The sequence below is a fragment of the Vidua macroura genome, chromosome 5 (genome assembly GCF_024509145.1).
Source record: "Vidua macroura isolate BioBank_ID:100142 chromosome 5, ASM2450914v1, whole genome shotgun sequence".
NCBI lineage: Eukaryota > Metazoa > Chordata > Aves > Passeriformes > Viduidae > Vidua > Vidua macroura.
This window is the reverse complement of record NC_071575.1, coordinates 4574007-4593471: the sequence shown is the minus strand read 5'-3', so window position 1 is coordinate 4593471 and position 19465 is coordinate 4574007. Positions and strand designations below refer to the sequence as shown.

The window sequence follows — 19465 nt, the reverse complement described above, 5'->3', positions numbered from 1 at the left end:
CATGCACTTTCCTTTGGTGCTGGTCTTTCAGGTTTTGAAATATTTCTTCTGTATGAAGCATCCTGATATTTTCTTGTAAATTCATTACAGAAAGTGTCTGTACTCTTCAGAAAATGCTCAGAATTTTTATTGATGTCCAAAATACCTATTTCTTAAGGATAGTTTCAAGATTAAAAGTTGTCCATGTCACACATGTTCACCATGCCTTGCTGTTATTTTCTGCCCCTTTGGTTTTTTTATTAACTTTCTTTTTTTATAAAGTAGATAAAAATTAAACATTTTCAAATTCAGCAAGATTTTTTTTTTTGCAAGGAATTAACCTTGCCACATATCTTAACTAAGTAGATACCAAATGATGATTCCTAACAATTGTACAACCAATTAAAGGTTAATTTTACCAAAATAAGCTAGATGCTACTTAGAAGAAGGTAGGGGAACTTTGATTTATTTATAGTGTAGGCAGGTTTTCATGAGAGTCAGTTTCTTGTGTGATACAGGCTGGTTTAATTCTGTTTTTCTCTATTTCACAGTCGTGAAATTTGGAGGTTTCTTGCTTTTTCTAAGATGCTAAGAGTTTCATCTGTAAATTTATCTATGATTGTGTTTCTTCAATAAGGCAGCTCGGGAGGGATTTTTGTTCAAACTACAGCATAAACACAGCTTCAGATTTGTTCACTTGAAAAGGTGTTGGTTGCTAGAATGTGGTAAATTGAGGTTTTTCCAACTTCCTCACATATTAATGACTTGCTCTCTGTGTTGTTTAAGGTTCACATGCTTGGTGTCTCATTACAAAACAGGCAGTAACAGCTTACTTTGAGATGGCTGAGCTTCTCTTTATTTCAATAAAACTCTTTAGATCTGCACATGAAAAAAAGGCTTTGGATTGGAGTGTATCCTTACTGTGCTTAGCAGGGATCTGATAAAAGGTTGTCAAAGGTCTGTTTGCATGGTTTAGATCAGGCTTAACAGTGCTTGTTCTGGATCAGAGTACACATGCTCAGTCTGTTAAACTTTTTACTGCATGCAGCTCTGGTTTCATCTCATGAAGAACAGGCACTGGATAGAGGTAAAAACAGAAAGGAAGGTGGTAGGATGTTCCTTAGTTACTGTAGAATGCCACTCTCTTCAAGCATCTGGGAAGTTATCTTCAAAACTCATCAGAAAATGCTGTAGTGCCCATTCAAACAAATCTGCACTCAGGGACTGCAAGTAGCTGCACCTGCTTTCAGACCCGGATCTGAAAAAGGAAATTAAATGAAACCTCTCAGGCTCTTTCTGCTGCAATTACAAAACTAAATATATCCAAATTTTATCCATAGCCCCTGACACCTGCTCCATTTCTGTCCTCAACCCTTTCAACAACTCCTGCTTGCTTAGAAACACTTTTTTTTTGGCACCACTTTGTAGCTACCAGGAGCAGGAGGCAAAGTGATGCCTCAGTATTTAATGAGACTGCTTCCAGCCTCTTTTTCCCCTGATGCTGCTATTCCTGTCCTTATCCAGACATTTGGCATTTCTTGTGCTCCTTTTTGAATCCCTCTCCCGGGCAGCAGCAGCAGCAGCAACCAGAAAAGACTAAAATACAGGTATAGTTAGGGTTAAGATGGAATAGAGATCAGCATTGGTGCTGCTGTTATTACTGCCACCAAAGCCCAAATACATCGTTTGCAGAATTAATATAAAAAGGTCTTGAAGAAAATATTTCTTGCCCTTGAAGAAAATATTTTTGTTAGAAATCAGACAAAGTGGTTCTGGAAGAGAAGTTTGAACAAATGTACAAAAGAACCCTCAGAGAAGAATGAGTAGCAAGTTAGGTGAGGCATATCCAGGTTGGTACTCAGACAATAAATAATGAAAGCAATCCATAGCTCTGACAAGAAAATCTGTTGAAATGGTACATGTGGAACAATATTTAGATGTTTGTAAAAGAACAACAAAATTAAGTAGCTGTACACATCTGGTATGTAACATGAAACTGGATGTCACAGGGATAACAGCAATTAGTGAGAAATAGACTAATATTCAGAGCTGAAATGTTGTTCAGGAAAGCTAAAAGTAAAAGCAATGGTGTTGTGTATTAATTATAAGGAGGTTTTGAAGAAATAAAAAAGAGCATAAATCATAGCATTACTTTGAGTCAAAATAATATAAGGATCATAAAAGTTACACAAAGAGAGTGGATGGTATCCTGCTATGGATTTTAGGCATAATGTTGTGTTAAATGTAAGTAATAATGGAGAAATGTGGTTTTGTCAGATGTATCTATTTATTGGATACAAATCAGAGAAACTGCCAGGCTTGTTAACTTAATAATGACTAGATCACCAAGTGTAATGGTGTGAGACCTCAAGATTGTTGTAAGTAGTGATGACACAAGAGAAGAAATCACCAAAACTGACTTCTGCTGTAGTGATCACAAATTGATAAAACCTCTATTCAAAGAAAAAATCTATGCTAGAAAAGTGAAGGATTCAATTTCAAATTAATAGACTGAAAAATTGAGAGTACAAATAGCAAGTGAATTGGTCAGAAGAACACAGGAGATTCATGTAGAGGAAGCAAAGCATTTATTTAAATCAGAAGTCCAAAACTATAAAGTCTTTGCATCCCAAACAAAAGGGGGAAAGTTTAAGAAAGTTACAGAGCTGTGTATCTGTGTCCAAAAAGGGAGTTGGCAGCAGCCTTAAATATTGGTCAAGAGAAAGAGACACTTAGGGAAAGCAGAAATTGTAGGAATAAAGTGAGAATTGTGAAAACTCGTGCTGAATGAGACCTCCCAAAAGAAATAAAAATAAATAATAAATATTGTCTAGCCACTGCTACAAAAAGATCAGGAAAAGAAGTGGAACCGCAATGCACTGAGAACAGGGGTAGTATGAATGTGGTTCCAAAACTAAGTTAATGCCTTTGCCTTGTTTTCCAGTGAGCTGATAAAATCTAGAGGAAGGCAGGTATGATCACCTGTCAGAATGTCAGCCATGGAAATGAGAGAGATGCAGAGGTGAGATAAATTATACTCACCAGAAATGACATGGTAGTCATTTAGCAAGGAGGTAGATGCTCCATCTGTTCGATTAAAGTATAAAGATTGGATAATTTTCTTAAAACAACTGTGTTATAAATTGTGACTAGAGTTTTTCAGGTAATCAGAAGCCACAGTAAGATTGCAGTATTGCTGTCAAAAGTTTGACTGATAAAGCTGAAATTTCTTTCTACCGTCTTTCAACCCGGGCCAGATTCACAAAGACATCAAGACAATTGTTTTTGCTGTAGTAATTGTGGTTGTTTGATATGTTATAATCAGTGTGAATTCCATGATTCATTTTCCATTATTACGTTTTGGCAGTGCTGCTGTGGCAGTGAAGGGTTTGACACTGGCACAGTGTTGGGAAGAGCTGCAGCTGTGCAGTTCCTCCAGGGATGAGGAACCTGCGGTCAGATCTGGGTTCCTCCTGTTTATTCAGGGTTTTAACTGGCTCCTTAGGCTGCAGGGATACACAGCCAGTGGAGGGGCAGGAACCTGGAAATGGGAGGGCAGAACCATCTCTTGCCACATGAGCCTGTCTTGTGTCAGCTTAAGGCGATTGTGAAACCACATGCTAAGCTACAGCTCAACCTGAACTTGACCATGTCCCAGGAAAATAAATTGGAGCTGCCTTTCTTATAAGGTCAGTTTTCAAAGCCTGGTGGATGTATTCTGGTGGCCTCTGTTGCTTGGATGAAAAATATGCCTTGAGTTTGTGCTCTGTCTGCACTGCTGTTAAACTGCAGATGAAGAAAGAGCGCCCGTTTCAGGACTTCCTTCTCAGAAAAGCCAGCTCTGGGAAGCTCGAGAGCCTTGTAAGTACTGCTGTCTCTCATCCAGGTTCTGCACTGAAGGCTGCTAAAGCAAGGAAGGTTGTCTTCAAAAAAATTCTACCCTTCATAGGGGACAAAGCTCCCATAACATGAGGTGACAGGGTTGAAAGTTCCTTCTGAAATGTGCCATCTTGGGGAGCTTCCACTCTTCACAGGCACCTAGGTAAGGCTGATGGACTATCAGTGGAGCAGCTGTGACATGCAGCTTTTCACTGAGGTATTCGTCAGTAAAAATAGTTCAGGAAATTAGTAGTGGGTTTGAAACTTCTCTGCAAAAGTGTTAGATTTTTTTTCTAGATATGCTGGCAGACACAGTCTAAGGCTGCACTGCAATTCTGAGTGCTCAGAGCTGGATATGAGCAGGACTAGGAATTGCAAATTTTTTACCTCTGGTGCTAAAGTGATAAAATCAGGATGGAAAGCTGAAATACAAGAAGGGCTAAAACATTGATGGAAAAGGTAATATAAAATATCTATAGGACTACTTGTGACTTTATCAAACATGTTGAGGGAAAGAACTTTTAAAAGCACTGCTTATCAATCCTATTAAGGAGTTCTGTGATTCTAGACAATTGGGATGTTAGAGAAAATATGTGCAGGTAAGTCTGAATATATTATCAGTATCTTTTTTTAAAACAAGGGCAGTACACGTGGTAATGCTTCCTGTGTCATGGAATTCACATTGATTATTATCACACCATTCTTATAATGGAAAATTAAAGGGACATCACTTCTGTGATCACACAAATGCATTCACCAAGAGTTGGTATTTTTATCTTGTTTTCCAGTTGTGGTCACCTGTATGCAATGACATTGAAGAGACCAGTGAAAAAGTGTACATTCAGAAAGCTTCAATTTGCTGATGACAAAAAACTCTCATTTTCATCTCATTTGGTTTACTTGAATTCTCAGTTTCTGTTTTGGTAGCTGCAAGAGCATAGACCAGAGATTAGAAGGGCTGCTGATGTGCCAGCCAGAGGTGACGTGCTGATTCAGGAAACAAGTACTGGAATGGAAGGAGTGTAGTATTATCCCTTTTCACTGAAGATTTAAGCCTGTGCTTTGGAAATTAATTTGCAGCCTGATGTTTGATTATTCCCAGCTGTAATTAAAAAAAAAAAGCAGGTAGTACCTATTGCCAAGTTAAATTTTTTCCCACTCTCTTGCAGTAAGAGGTAGCTGCTGTTTCTTTTGGACAAAAGTTTGCTCACTTTGGGATACTTGGAGCTGCATCTTAAATGCTGCAGAAATTACAGCCAGTGCAGAATTTGGCAGCTTGCATATTAAGTGAGTTATTCATCTGTTAGCATCATGAAATATCATTCACTGGTATAATTGCCTTTTTCAAGGTTACTTTTAAGAACCAAATCTTGATACCCAGAGCTCTCTGCAAGGACTGTCTCCTCCCTGTGAGGTACTGGAGTTCAGAGTGTCTTAATTTTCTGAAGATGTTCAATAACCAGAAAAAAAAAAAAAAAAAGAAAAAAAAAAAAAAAAAGAAGGAAAAAAAAAAAGAGGAAAGAAAGAATGTGGAGTTCAGAACTACTGCTGCAGTGGTAGACACAGTTTATGATGAAGAGGACGATGGAGCCAGGGCATCTGGCCCATTGAATCAGCGGTTTGGTGTGTTGTACTCCTAATTACTTTTTAAGAGTTTATTGAGTGTGACCCACCCAAACCCTGTCATTCTGCTAAACTCATGAAATTACTGAATGTCATATCCCAATGCTTTTATGTTCTTAGCTGCTGCCTGTCTGTCTAGCTCTCATAACACCACAGTTCTGTATCCAAATCTCTCTGCCTGCGAGTTCTTTCTGTTGTTGTCACATCATGGGCGGGTTTTTAATTAATATGCAAATAATACAGTTCTTATTGTGATGGTGAGTCACCAGGGTAAGTCTTACAATTGTCTCTGATAGGAAAGCATTAAAAGCTTTTAGCAGCATTTTCCGTAGGCTTGGAGTAAATGCAGCGGACAAAAATCAGACAACCGAAACAAGTCTTGTATGAGTGGCACCTCTGTCGTTCTTTGGTGATTGATGCCCTTACCATGAGTAAACAGTTCATGAAACAGGAGAAGCTTTCCTTGTGTACTAAAGGCACAACAGCCATAATTACAGTTCATCTTAGTATGCGAGGATGGAAGCACTGGCAGCTTAATCATCGCTCATGGAAGTGCAGCAGTCCCTGTTGAAGGAACTGACTGGATTGCTATGAGCTTGTAGCTGCCTGAGCTCTTCAAATTTGTGTCACACTTTTATATGCTTTAGTTTAATGCCGGTCAGAGGGAAAACAGATTTGATCCTGTAATGCAATTAGGGCTGATGGAATAATCCCAGTTCTTCTATGACATTAAAATCAAAGCTGCTGCTGCTATCAATATTGCTTTCATATTATCTCATACACACTTTCAGAAATACTTCAGCTAGGAAGAAATTCCATAATTTGAAATAAAATTTTATAGAACAATATATTTGTAACATTTCTATATGGAATAAGTGTTCTCCCTGACATATGTAGGCATATTCTTTTAATGAATATGTATAGTTTTCATGTTTTGAAGCATCATTAATTCAGCACTGTTTGCAGCCTGTTATTCTTTCTAATAATATAACTGATAAATATTCCAGTGCTATGACCCTGGGAACAGTACTGCAAAGTACAAAACTGCTTTGTAAAGTTCACTCCTCTTGTGTTTTACCAAAAGGATTCTTCTCCTTTACTGGGAAAGGGCTGTGAAGGAATTATGTAGTCTTCTGAAACCAAGTGCCATAGAAACCAATTTGAAGACAGCTTGATTCTATTAGTATTAGTAATTAGTAGTAGTGTAATACTACACTCTTGCCCAGTTACCTTCCCCAAATCAGACATTTCTATTCAGGAGTTGAAGGAGACGTGCATTTGCACACTGTTCTTTGTGTTTGTTGTCAAATCTCTCTGCTTTACTGGCCTGTAACTATTCTGTAGTCATCTATATTTAAAAGGCAAGCCCATCTTTCTTGGCATTGTATTTTGAAGACTGCAAACAGAGGAAATTATGTTAATATTGATCTTGAGATTATATCTACCATTATCTCTTAAGAATTAAACCTACTGGTCTTGATACCACTCCAGTCTGTATTGATCATGATCTACATTCAGTGAAAGGCTTCAGTGTAAATAGAAGGAAAAAACTAATCTCCTTTTTTTTGTCCAATTTGGAGAAAAACTTGAACCTGTTCTCAGTAGATTTTTCTACACTGTTGCCATTTCAGGTTTCCTTTGGTAGCATTCAGTCTGTTCTTGTGAGCCATGTACAGCTCAGTTCAGGCTGCAGAACCTGCTCCAGTGGAGAGATAAATAGGCAGTTTGCCCCTGCTGAGTTGATGTTGGCACAGCTACACTAGTACCAGCATCTGAAATACCTGAATTAACTTAAATGAACTGTGTCTGTTCAGTGACTCTGGCCCTAGCCAGCATTTAAAAAGACCAGCATCCTTGGGTTGTGCAGCATGTTTTGCCTGTTTATGAGAACTTCTCAGGACCTCCAATGTTGTGAAGTGAGGAGAAGCCTTCTGCTGAAGAAGCCAAGCCCGTGGCAGTGCCTGAACCTCCAGGACTGACTGCAGCACTCCTGATGGATAGGTTTGTTCACGTGCTGCCACCACCATGCACACAGCAGCCCATTTTTTACTTCTTGGCACATCACCTGTCTCACAGCAAGTTCCTCTGGCCTCCCTGGGGATAAAGCTCTCACGAAGGGAAATAAGTCACTTTTGTAGTGCTCTTCAATCAGGAACCTTGTCTTTTGCTTGGTAGTATGCCCTTCTTATTGTCTTGGAATCATTTGGCAATTGCAAGCTCTGCTGAGAACAATAGCTGGCCACTACAGACATGTCCCTTCCAGCAGAGCTGACAGTGACACCTGCACTTCTCCCACATGGAGCAGTTTACTTTTAGCTTGCTAAAGCAAAAAATGCAGCTACAATGCACTTATCACAGAGTATTCTTCTTGCTTTTGTTCAAACTTCACTTTGCTTCAGTTCCAGAAAACAGTCATGAAAGCCACAATGGCTTTCACCCCACTTCTTGACCAGCGCCTTATCTCACAGCATAACACTGAAGTTTTGGCCTGTAAGAAGTTCTTTTCTAAGACATGGTGTCAAAGATTTTTCAGCAAAAGAACCAAAAAACAAAACAAAACAAAAAAAAAAAAAAAAAAAAAAAAAGTAATGGACTGCTATCCATATCTCATTTTCCTGGCCTTGGGGTTTTCACTTAAGAAGCAGAGATGGGCAACAAAGGATTTGATTGCAGAAGGTATATGGCTTACATGCTATTTGAGGCACCTCCAATTTCCATACCAGAGTAATGGCTCCACAGATAGAGTTACGGAGATATTCTTGGCTCTGGTCCTGAATCATCAGCGAGGATTGTGGGCTTACTATTAAAAGAATAAGTGTTTCTTTATAATCAAAACAGATTACTCTAAAGAAAGTGAAAATGACCAGAGCTCCAAGCCAGCCTGTCTTTCCCAGGATGCTGATAGCTGGAAAAAAGCAGAGGTCATGGATCATGTTCTGTCACTTCACCCTATTGGTATTTTTCATGTTTCAGGCAGACATCCAAAACTGGATACTTTTCCATAAAGCAAAAGCAATAGAAACAAAATGGCAATAATAACACGCCCATTATCCATCGTTCCCACACCTACAGTCTTGACACTACATCTGGGAATCTGATGTGCACCTTTTCCTTTCTTCTACTCTTTGCCTCCGTTAAGTCACCAGAGTATTTGTATTTCTTCATGGCACAAATATATTTAGAATACTTTATGATTATCCTAATGTATCTTAAAAAATTTGCTTTACTTCATGGTATTACATTTTGAAAGGGAAGCCATAATGTTTTTCTAGATATGATCTAGGCAGGACCCAGGTACTCTCTTCACTGGATCTGTGAAATTTTTTATATGCTGTAAGCAAGCTAACTCTCTTGGACTGTACAAGAAACACCTGTGTAAACCCAGAGAGGAATTCCACCCACAGAAAGTCCATTGTGTTAGTCCACTGTCCTGTCAGATGGTGAACAGTTTTATCTGTTGAAATGCAGCTTTTCCTCTTGAAATACATTAATTTTTCACAGTTTTGAGACATGGCTTAAATTGGGATTCTGATAATAAACTTCTTGATATTGAGTGCTGCAGCAAAACTTGAAATGCATTTGCAACTTTATTTTTAGATGAAATGTAGATAAGAAATGTGTCATGTTTGGTTTGTCTTTCATCATCACTCCAGCATGATGCCATCTTTCACACCACCACACGTTTAAGACCTCATTTTATACCTTCTTGCAAGGTGATGAGAGGTGAAACAAGCCACACTACTGGCCAAGAAGGCCAAGGTTTTGTTTGAAATCCTGTTGCACATCACCAGCTAAAGATGAGAATTAAGGTTGAAGGAGAGAAAAGGTTGCTTTCCCTAACATAATCAATCCTTTGGCTTCCTTTGAGAGCTGCTGTTTAACTGTTAGGGTGATTATCTTTGTCTCCTTTCTTCCCAGTATATATAAAATGTTTCTGAATTCTATTTGTAAGAGTTTTCTGCTACAGGGAAGGAGTATTGGAAAATGTTCAGCTAAAGTAATAATGAATGGTAGTTATTAAAAACTGAGAAGGTGAGTGCAGAAGAAGAATAATATGCAGAAGAAGAAAAATGTGGTTTTCTTACCCTGTAAGCTGCAGTTTGGTATCAGCACAGTTGTTTATGGGGACATGTGTGTGTCTTGACTTCCTGTTCCACCAACAGACATGCAGCCCAGACAAAAGTATTTATTACTGCTTTTCAGAGTTGCACACTGGTGCAGCATTTATGGTATGTTCAAATCTTTGTAGAGGAGTCCTCTAAGTTTTGCTATTGTCCTCTAAGGATAATAATGTAATTTGTTTGGGTTTTTTTTCAGACAAGAAGCCCTTCTTGCTGCCATTAGTGAAAAAGATGCCAATATTGCTCTGCTAGAGCTTTCATCCTCTAAGAAGAAGACTCAGGATGAAGTGGCTGCACTGAAACGAGAGAAGGACCGTCTTGTGCAGCAGCTCAAGCAGCAGGTGGGTACAGGAGGGCTAGGAAAAATCCAGTTAATAATCTAGTGTGGGATTATTATCTTGATCTATGGAACTAATAATGTATAATCCTATGGTATGTTAGGACAGAAAGTGCACAACTACCAATTTCAAACGAGCTACTGCACTCAGCATTGAGGGAAGTTTCTTTCTGTCACTGCCTGAGTAGTAGATGTGTGATAGGATGTAGAGGAAGTTGTGAATGAAGAGGACATTGGTTATTATCCTCTTCAGGCATGAATAGTCACAGATTCAGGGAAAAGTAGTGATACTTCTCTTGGGGGTTTGTATTTGCCTTTTTGGGGAAGAAGCCTGTTTGGAAGAATAGGCTGTAGAGCTCAAATATGGATGTTACACCACAGTCTCTCCTGTGACTTCTGATTGCAACTGGAACACCAGGTGTCAGCTTCTAGAATAGACTCTGGGAGGTCTTGTGCTTGTGAGGAGATTGGTCCCTTCCTATTTCTGGCCTCTCCCGTTTCTAAGATCTTTCTGTGTTGGCATAACAATTAGAAAAAGTGTGTTTCTGTTAAAGCATTTAACATTATGTTCCAGTACTGAATGCAATGTGAAAAGTACATTGCTAGTAGGACATGGAGGACGCAGAAGGCATCCCTGGCAATAAGAGATTTAGGATCTGAAAAAATCTGTGCAGATTTTTCACTTCAGCACTTCTGGTGCTTTTTCCTGAGTTATTCCCTTGCCACATTCCTCGTAATAGCACATAATGCTGCTGCCAATCCAGTATCAACTTCTTCAGTGCCACCATTTCCATCTTCATAAAGTTTTATGTGCAACATTCATCTGTCAACCAGATGATTTCTATTGCTGTCAGAGAATGTAAGACAAAACTAGGTCAGCATTGTGATAAGGGATTTCTGTGCTTCTTCCTCAGCAAACACAAGTAGGTTATTGGCCATGTTGTTTATGATAATTATTTATGGTTTCATTTAAGAACAGTACTTTTGGGGGTTTTATGTACCAGCTTCAGAATGAGCTAGAAGTATAGATTGCAGTCTTGTATTATTTACTTTTGAGCAACAGTTGTAATTACTGTCACTGGTCACCCAGGTCATCTGGTAAAACAGGAATCAAAAGTGGTCACAGCCATGACAAGTACTTGTTTTGTTCATGTAATTGTTGATGCAGCAGCTGTAATTTATGGTACCACTCATTCCAAGAGAAATTAGCACCACTTCTTAGTTCTTGTTGTCTTAAGCTTAAAATCAGGTGTTTTCAATGCCCCTTGCCCTTCCCAGTTTCTTTCTGATTATCTTTTGTGAGTAGCTGGAACAATCTGTAGTATTTTGTGGTGAGCTTTTTTCTGCTGAAAATTTCTGTATACTTAATTAACATATTAACATTGTGCTATCTGTAATGACTTCGATTTCAGGTCAATAATTTTTTAAATGTTGTAGTTCCTATTGTTATCTTTCAGTGCTGGTAAGTCTTACAGTATCATAAATTCTTCCTAAAAAGACATGGCCATTTCCCTTAAGGATGCCAGTTCTTAGTGCTTTTCTGTGTATCTGTGGGATACTTTATTTCCCAGATAAAGGAAAATTGCAAAGGAGATTAATTTGTTCTTGGTATGTAATGAGACCAATTAAGATTTGAGGTTGGAGCAATTGGTCCTTTTTCAAACAAGTCATTGGACTGTTGAAATGCCTTTGAAGATTCTGGTTCCAAAACCACAATCAGCTATAAAGATTTGTCACTGTTTAAGATTATTTAAGATTTTAATCTTAAAAATAATGAAGAAAGCAGAAAGTAATCTCCTCAACACATCTGTGCTATGGGTAGTATAAATAAAAGTTTTATGTGTAGTATAAGTATAAAATCACAGGTATTCTCCAGTACATCCACAATCCCCAAGGCAGAATTAATGTTTACATATAAACAATCTAAACTATACCTTTAAAATATACCTGAGAAATGTTTATGTGACGAAACAGAGATTTGACACATCCTCCCTAAATTCTATCCTGTGTTTTAAGGATGTGTCATCTTCTATCCATTTTTTTTTTTGTGTGCAGCTTTCAACACATTGATAGAAAAACTCCTCATTGCTTATTATAGGAGAGTATTACTCACCACCTCTATGAGTTGCAGAGAATCTAAAATTCCGTTTATTTTTTTTTTTAGTGCCAGTAGTTTTGGTATGTACTTTTTCAGAATAAATTCAAATCACACCAACTTTGACAGCTCCAGAAATAGGAGATGGGTCAGAAGAGATGACTGTGAGATTTACAAGATCTTCATTACTGATGTAGTCAAGGGAAATCTCATTTTTCCACATGCTTTGCAAATATTCTGTGTACTTGGCCCTTGCACTCCTCTTCAGTTGTTCCAGGTCACCAGCCTCATTATTTTCCAGCAAAACAACTATGCTGCTTCCTCAGTTTAAAACCTTCTCTTCATGGACCCTTTTCTGCATCTTGAGAACAAGGGTCCATCTGTGTTTGCCAGCTCCACAGAACCATGTCACCTTTCAGGAACTTCCTAAAAGTTCAGCTGTAATTCTTAAATTCACAGTAAAAATTGTAAATGAAAAATCTTTCAGGCTTGCAGATGTGTTGAACACAGCTATTCAAGGAAGGCAAGCAATGCCACAAATCAAGGTATTCTGAAAGACTTTGAAAAGCAAGAAACCCAAAAAGTTAATTCAACCCTTCAGATTCAGAGCTGGGATCCTGACCTCAGTCATTCGTGTTTCAGAGCTGTTGAGCTCCCTGATAAGTATTTGGTATTTCAGTCCATCCCATTCCTAGGAAATGCTTAGGCTTTGTGGTGGGAAAGCAGCTCTTTCAGTTGGTGGTCAGACCCAGCTGAGTAAAAGATTCCCATTTCCACGTGCGTAGGATGGACACAGAAATGCTGAGCAATATGGGAAGGGGTGGTTTGTGGGAAGAGTTGTGCTTGCTGTGTTACCAGTATGGCTGAATCTCACTGCAGGCTGGAAAAAGCTTCTGACAGAGTGCTTTAGGAAAGCAGTTTCCTGACTATGCTGCAATAGTGAGTGTGAATGGATCCAAGCTTGTAGGATAGGATTTAGATTGTGACTTTTCACTGCTTGTGCTGCTTACCATTGGCTGACTTGCTGACAAAAACTTGTTCCAGTGATTTCCTGTGACTTTTATTTATTTACAAGTATCAGTGAAGACACACAGGTTGATCAAGGGCAGGGTATCCAGAATCTGGAGGGCTCTGCTGTCATTCCTTGTGCCCTCTCCTTTGCCAACACTGTCACGTTCCTGGTCGCTCACACGGGAAGGGTACTGCTGCACAAGAGAGAGAAGGAGTCCTGCCAGAGACATTTTTGTTCTTTAATTTCTCTAAGTACGTGTGTTAAAGTTAGGATGAAGAGAAGCATTTTGGAAAGAGGATATGGCATCAATGTTGTTTTAATTTAGCGTTTCTAGGCTCTGAATTGCAGGAATGTGCCTCAATACAGAGCCCATTTCCTAATGAGGCGTTCAGCATTGACCAGGCTCTCCAGTAAATGCAGCTGCCTGTTTCATATTGGTTGTCAGTTTGGATGAGGGATTTCCTCTATCATCAGACAGGCAGGGCCATTGCAGGGCGAGGGTCACCAGCTAATGTGGTCCCAATTTATTCCTCCTCGGGCACTGTGTCTCTGTGGGTAGCTCATGGAGAGGCAGTGGCTGGGAGGCTGCTGCTCTGGAGGGGCTGGGCTGATGCAAGAGTTAGAGTTGTGTAACCAGCTCCAGATGTGGTGTGGAGAGGGCCCTGCTGGGTGTCACACCGGGCTGACAGGGACCCAGGGAGTTTTGGCCTACTTGGTGGGGCACAGACACTGCTCAACTGTTAGGAAATAGCCTGCTTTATCCCTTTCCTCATTTATTCATTTATTTATTCATTTATCCCTTTCCTCGTCAGGCTAAGTCAGCTTCTATTTATTGTAACAGAGCAAAGCACCACTCCACAGTTTTGTGTGGTAAAGGGAAGGCATATCTGAAGGGGCTGAGGTTTTCCTGTCTGTGGGCTTTCAGTCTTAAACAGCTGGGATTTTCTGCTAGGAGCTCTTTGTAGCAAAGACTGTCATTTTCTGTATTTATACAGTGTGTAGCAGAGTGGGTGCCTGACTTGACCAACGTCTCTGTCACTGCCATAAATGTGAAGTAATAAGTGTTAAAATTTTTAGGAGGCTCTGAACAGTATTAGTGTTTTCTGACAGCTTGGAGTACTATTCAAATTAATCGTTTGTAAATAGCCACATTCACTTGTATTATTATATAATGTTTCATCATTATTATTATTATAGCAGAAGTTACCAGGAACTATCTTGACTCAGTGTTACTGATGAGAGGATTTCAACATTTTCATTTGAAATTGTGCAACTTTAGGTTAGATTAATATTACTTATGTTTTATTATGCTGCCTGTGCCTAAATCAAAGTTATTTTCAGATCAGTTCCTCAGTCTTTTAAGAACATGTTGGGTTTTCATTCTGTCCTTCAGCATGCTCAGAGAACCACCCAGCTTAAGCTTTCTCCATGTATTTCATAAATACACATTTTCTTTTGTCATGCAAACTGTTAAAGAAAAATAGTGAATAATATGGCATCAGGAGAGAGCTCTCTGCAACTGAGTTGGTTTATCCAGTTACACATATAATCTGTTCCTAAAGACTTTAAGTGAAGGAGACCTTCAGTCCTGGGATGTCTTTTTTATACCTTATCTGTCTTTATTATTATATGTGATGTCCCTTACTGCAATTTAAGCTGATTACTATTTTTTTTCTATTAGGGGGATAGGAAAAAGAATATTTACTACCTGTCATGTTCTTGCCATAGACACACTTGGTGTTCACTCAAAAAGAGCTCCTTTCTATTTTAATAAAGGGAAATAAAGCCCCATGCTATTGTAAGTGTGGGTTTTGTAGTCAGCCTTGCCATTCAGAGGAGTCTTTAATACCTGTTGTTTCCTTCTGCTTTTATATCCTCATCAAACTTGTGCCTTCCTCTGTGGGCCAGCACGAATTTGAGGGGCTGTTATTTAACATTCCCACAAATGGAGAGGAATTATTTGGCAATGGTCAAATAGCTAATAATTGACTGGTAATAATAGTATTTATGCAGTATTGACTATAAATTTAATCTAAGCAATCAAGTACCAAAGCTGGTTTTTCTGTACTACTTTGTGCCTCTTCCCTGTAAGATTTTGACTGGTTTTCTTTATGAGGCCAAGTCACTGCAAAGACTGGTTTCCCAAGTAAATGTGGTTCATGGGATCATGAGGAACTGTAGATTCCAGAGTAGCTTCTCACACCAAAAATTATATTTTTCCACTGTTACTTGTTTCCCTGGAAACCCTGCACACTGACACCTGACACTCCTCTGCTGTGAACTTTTCCAAACTGAAGTTCCACTGGCTGGAGTCATTTCTGTTTATAACAAGAGAATGTAAAACAGGTCAAAGGAGACTGACAGGCAAATGTTTTGCTCTTGCTGCTGTGGAGCTGTATCAGCATGACCACGCTTCTGGCAGCTTTAGTCACCACCCTGCCCGATGAAATAATAGAGATTGTGAGGGCGTGCAGTTAGTCTGTGCTTTACCTTAGCTGCCCTGATTTGAAACCATGTCTGATGAGAGTGATTACCCTGCTAGCAAGGGAACTGCTTCTTCAGGTGACATGGGTACAGTCAGTGCAGATAATTGCTAAATGTGGTGCTGTTTTGTGACAGAACCCCTGTTGTTCTCTGAAGGGTTCCAGCAGTCTGGAGTTCACTGAGGGGAGGCATCTCTCAAACCACTCTCGGAAGGGAACTTAGGAAGTCTAGGAATAATGTATGTCAGTTGTCTGAGTGTGGTGGTGATGGCTTCTTCATAGCTGAGCAAGAAAAAATAGTATTTTAAATGAGTGATGAGATTCAGGGCACTTGGATCCATCTTTGTTTATTGATCTCCTTACCACATTACCCATGTACTTGCACTGGCAAGACTGCAGATAGATGTAAAAGTGGGGAAAGAATTTTTGTGATAAGAAAGTTAAGAACAGGCAGAGGAATTGGAATGTGCCGTGTCAGAGGTTTCTTTATGAACTGGGCAGAACAGAAGGTACTCTGAGTTCTGGTGTTCTCTGAATGCCAGGTTAACCAGTTTGAAGCAGGAACAAACAGATTAATGTACTTTGCCAGAAATTTTTCAAGGACTAGTGAAGCATTTCAATAACTATCATCACTTGCAGTGGACTTGCTACATATGCAGTGCAGTCTCAGCCTCCCCTATCTACTGCATGGTCTGTAGAGTCAAAGTCACCTTTTTTCAGGTTCTTGTACCACTAGTGTCTGGAGGGTCACTTGCAGCTTTTCAATTACTGGCTTTAATATACAAAGGTGCCAAAATATGTAGTTTTTATAGTGTATTTTTAGCTGTGCTGCCAGTGTAGCTGGCATGTGAGCAGGCAGAAGTGGACGAAATCACTCTGTACACTTCCTATTCAGGAAGCTGTTAGACTAGAAACAGAAGAAACTTCTGGCTGAAGTGAACATATATCCACTAATTGGCTCTCATCAAGCATTGCCAGCTGTCAAATTTAAGCATCGTGGCTTTTGTTGAAGGCCTGTAATGCACCCAGATTATCAATCACAGCGCTGCTTGTTTTGCCAGGCTTTGCTCCTCAGTAATTGTTTCTGTCAAGGGGGAGGTCTCTGCCAGGAGCAGACCCCAGCACCTGACAGCAGCGAGCAGGCACAGAAAGCAAGGCTTTGTCATGCCCTTGAGCCCTGCTTCCTGGAGCACAGCACTAGGAACCCTCACAGATTAAAAGAAAGCACCTTCTCCCTGCCATGTGTTCCAGACTTTTTTCCCATCATTTTTAATCATCTGTTAGCACAGTAACAGCACTCAGTGCAGCATCAGCAGTCTTTTCTGGGACAACATTTCATCTCTTCCTGGTATTACAGTCTTTCTCCTCTCCCTCCTCTTTTACCTTCACCCTTTGCCTCTTGCATGACTAAATAAAAATTTATGTTCAGGGGAGCCCTGGCTGTGGCTGGCTGCATGATGCCAGGGAAGGGAGCTGCCTGCTGGAACCGTGTGAGTGCATCTTGTGCCTGTTGGAACTGCTGCAAACAGCCCTGTCTGCTTTCTGTTTGTGCCTTCAGCCTTGCCACAGCCTGGAGGTTTTAGGGTGTAGCTGTGTAGGTTTGCTGGAAGAGGAAGATGCTTTGCCTCACTGAGCAAGAGGGCTTTAAGATTTATAGAGGTATTGAGGAACCCAGATGACAATACAGTACTTGGTACCTTTTCTTTCTAGACATTTGTAATATTTTTTTAAATACTATAAAGACTAATATTTCCCAAGTTTGAACTCAGATTTCAAAAACTTGTTTCACCCCATTAGAAATATTCCTCCATTAATTGAATATATTAAGATTTTCATACTCGAGTTTTACAGCTTTTTAATTGACTTTAATTTATAGGTGGCATTTAGTGCCACCTATACACTAGCTCTCATTCAAGGCTTATGAACTCCTATAGGAAGTTATTTAAGCAACGTTGCCTCTCTCTAGAAAATCAGGATTGCTGGACAAGTCTAGGTTAGCAGTTGAGCTCCTCTATCCCATTCCTGTAAGTGACCAACTTGATGGTGTTGGACATCAGGAAAGATTGTTAAGTCTCCCCTGGGAGAACCAGGCTTGTTAGCACTATTAAAGAGGTGAGAAAGCTCACTGAGCTTGGGCTTCCTCAGAAGACTGCACTAGAAGATCTAATTTGGGTTTGAAAAATAATCATTCCTTGGTCTGTGAATAGTACTGCTGGACACTGGTGCAATGTAAAAACAGGCAGTGTCATTTGACATCTCAGTTGTACCATGCAGTGGTTTCCTGTAGTTATTGTGGCCCAAACCACTGGTCTGATACACGATGGTTTTCAGTTAAATAAAGAGAATGTATTAGAACAGCTCTCTATGATGCATACATACAACAGAGTATTTATGGAATTCATTCTGACTCTTTGCCACAAATATTATGTTGAGCATAGTTCCTGACAATATTTGTCTTAGCTGATGAGTCATGAGATAGATGCAAAATCTCGGAAAGAGTCATTTAGAACAGCTCAGCATTGCCTATAGTTGTTCATTCAAGGAATACACTTATGGGTACATCTTCTTTTGCTTAACTTCCATGGTTTGTGGGGTAGCTGGGAAGGACCCATGCATGACTGCTCCTGATTGTTGTCCAGTGGCAGGATGTGCCTCAGGGGTAAAATATTTGAGACTTTCCAACCATTGGTCTTTGTGGCTGGGCTGGTTTGGCATCACTCTTGGTATTTGAATTGATGGTGTTTGAAGGATGACCAGAAAATAGAGTGAGTTTATGATTACATTTAAATTGTATCTTTTAGACCCATTGTTTAGGGAACTCTGAAGTGTTGCTGACAGGAAAGTTCCACTTAAAAATATAAAAAGTCTTGACAAGATAAATGCATGAATAGATTTTTCTTTTGTGAAGAAACAGAAATTTCATGCTGAAATACCAGATTCTGGAGGATTTTGAGTTACTTGCTTGGAGATTTTGAATCTTGGTGAAGATGGGTGTGTAAGCATCCCGACAGATATTTCATTGATTGGATGCAGGTTTTTCTGTACTAAATGATTCCTGTTCATTTGGGCTGTTTTACCTGACAATGACAATTGTCTAGGAGACACATGTGTCCCTATACCAAATATGCATTCAGAATGTGCTAACTTGGTACATTATGCTTATCTCTTCCTGTATTTAATGGTATTATTCCTCAGGGAGCACGCAACACACGGTTTCATATTAAACCTCTACAGTAAAACTTTATTTGTGGTTACTTCTCTTTGGATGGAAAGCCTAACAAACCTGTGACATTACCAACTATCATATATAAAAACCAATTCACACATTGATAGTCGGTTAAAAAGCAGTGGCAGAAAGCTGAAAGGCATTTTTCCAGCTTTAGTAGTGGTTTTAATTTGGGTAAGACCTGTAACTGGTGAGGTGATAGATGATTCAAGGTGTTTTCCAAAAACATGTAAGGAGAAGGTGAAGTCAGAGATATGAGTTGACTGATTGGGTTCATAAACTAAATTTGTAGAAGGTTTCAAGTAGATTACAGATTAACAGTTGTATGACTTAATGTGCTAGTGATGTGTTCTTTACTTGAAGGAGGAATGAATGATGGAAAGAATTGTACACCTAGAATATGTAATGAAAATTAATGACCTATAAGATAGAATATATTGCATATTTCTGATTTTGCTGTGCTATTTTGGGAGTAACATCATAAATCCACTGGAGTTGGAGAAATGCATAGTCTGCAAAAGAGAATTTTAATCCCTACCATGTTAAAAATTGATAATGGAAAAAATTTAGGCTTAGCTGCATGGAATGAACTTCAGTAAACAGTGAACTGTTGATGAACAGTGATCTCAGGTATTTTTGAGCTTATGCACTGAAATATCTCTCAGTCTACAGATTTTTTTTTTCATCTGCTGTATTAAGCTCATTAAATT

The 19465-nt window shown here is 39.3% G+C and overlaps 1 protein-coding gene across 2 annotated transcripts in view; it reads left to right on the top strand.

Annotated features, from left to right (window-relative positions):
- The window catches only part of ERC1 (ELKS/RAB6-interacting/CAST family member 1), a 271097-nt gene that overhangs the window by 211322 nt on the left and 40310 nt on the right, over positions 1–19465 (top strand). For both annotated transcript variants that reach the window (XM_053978014.1, XM_053978013.1), the window contains one exon: positions 9799–9943. In XM_053978014.1, coding sequence (XP_053833989.1) covers positions 9799–9943 — 145 coding nt within the window. The remainder of the gene's footprint in view (positions 1–9798; positions 9944–19465) is intronic.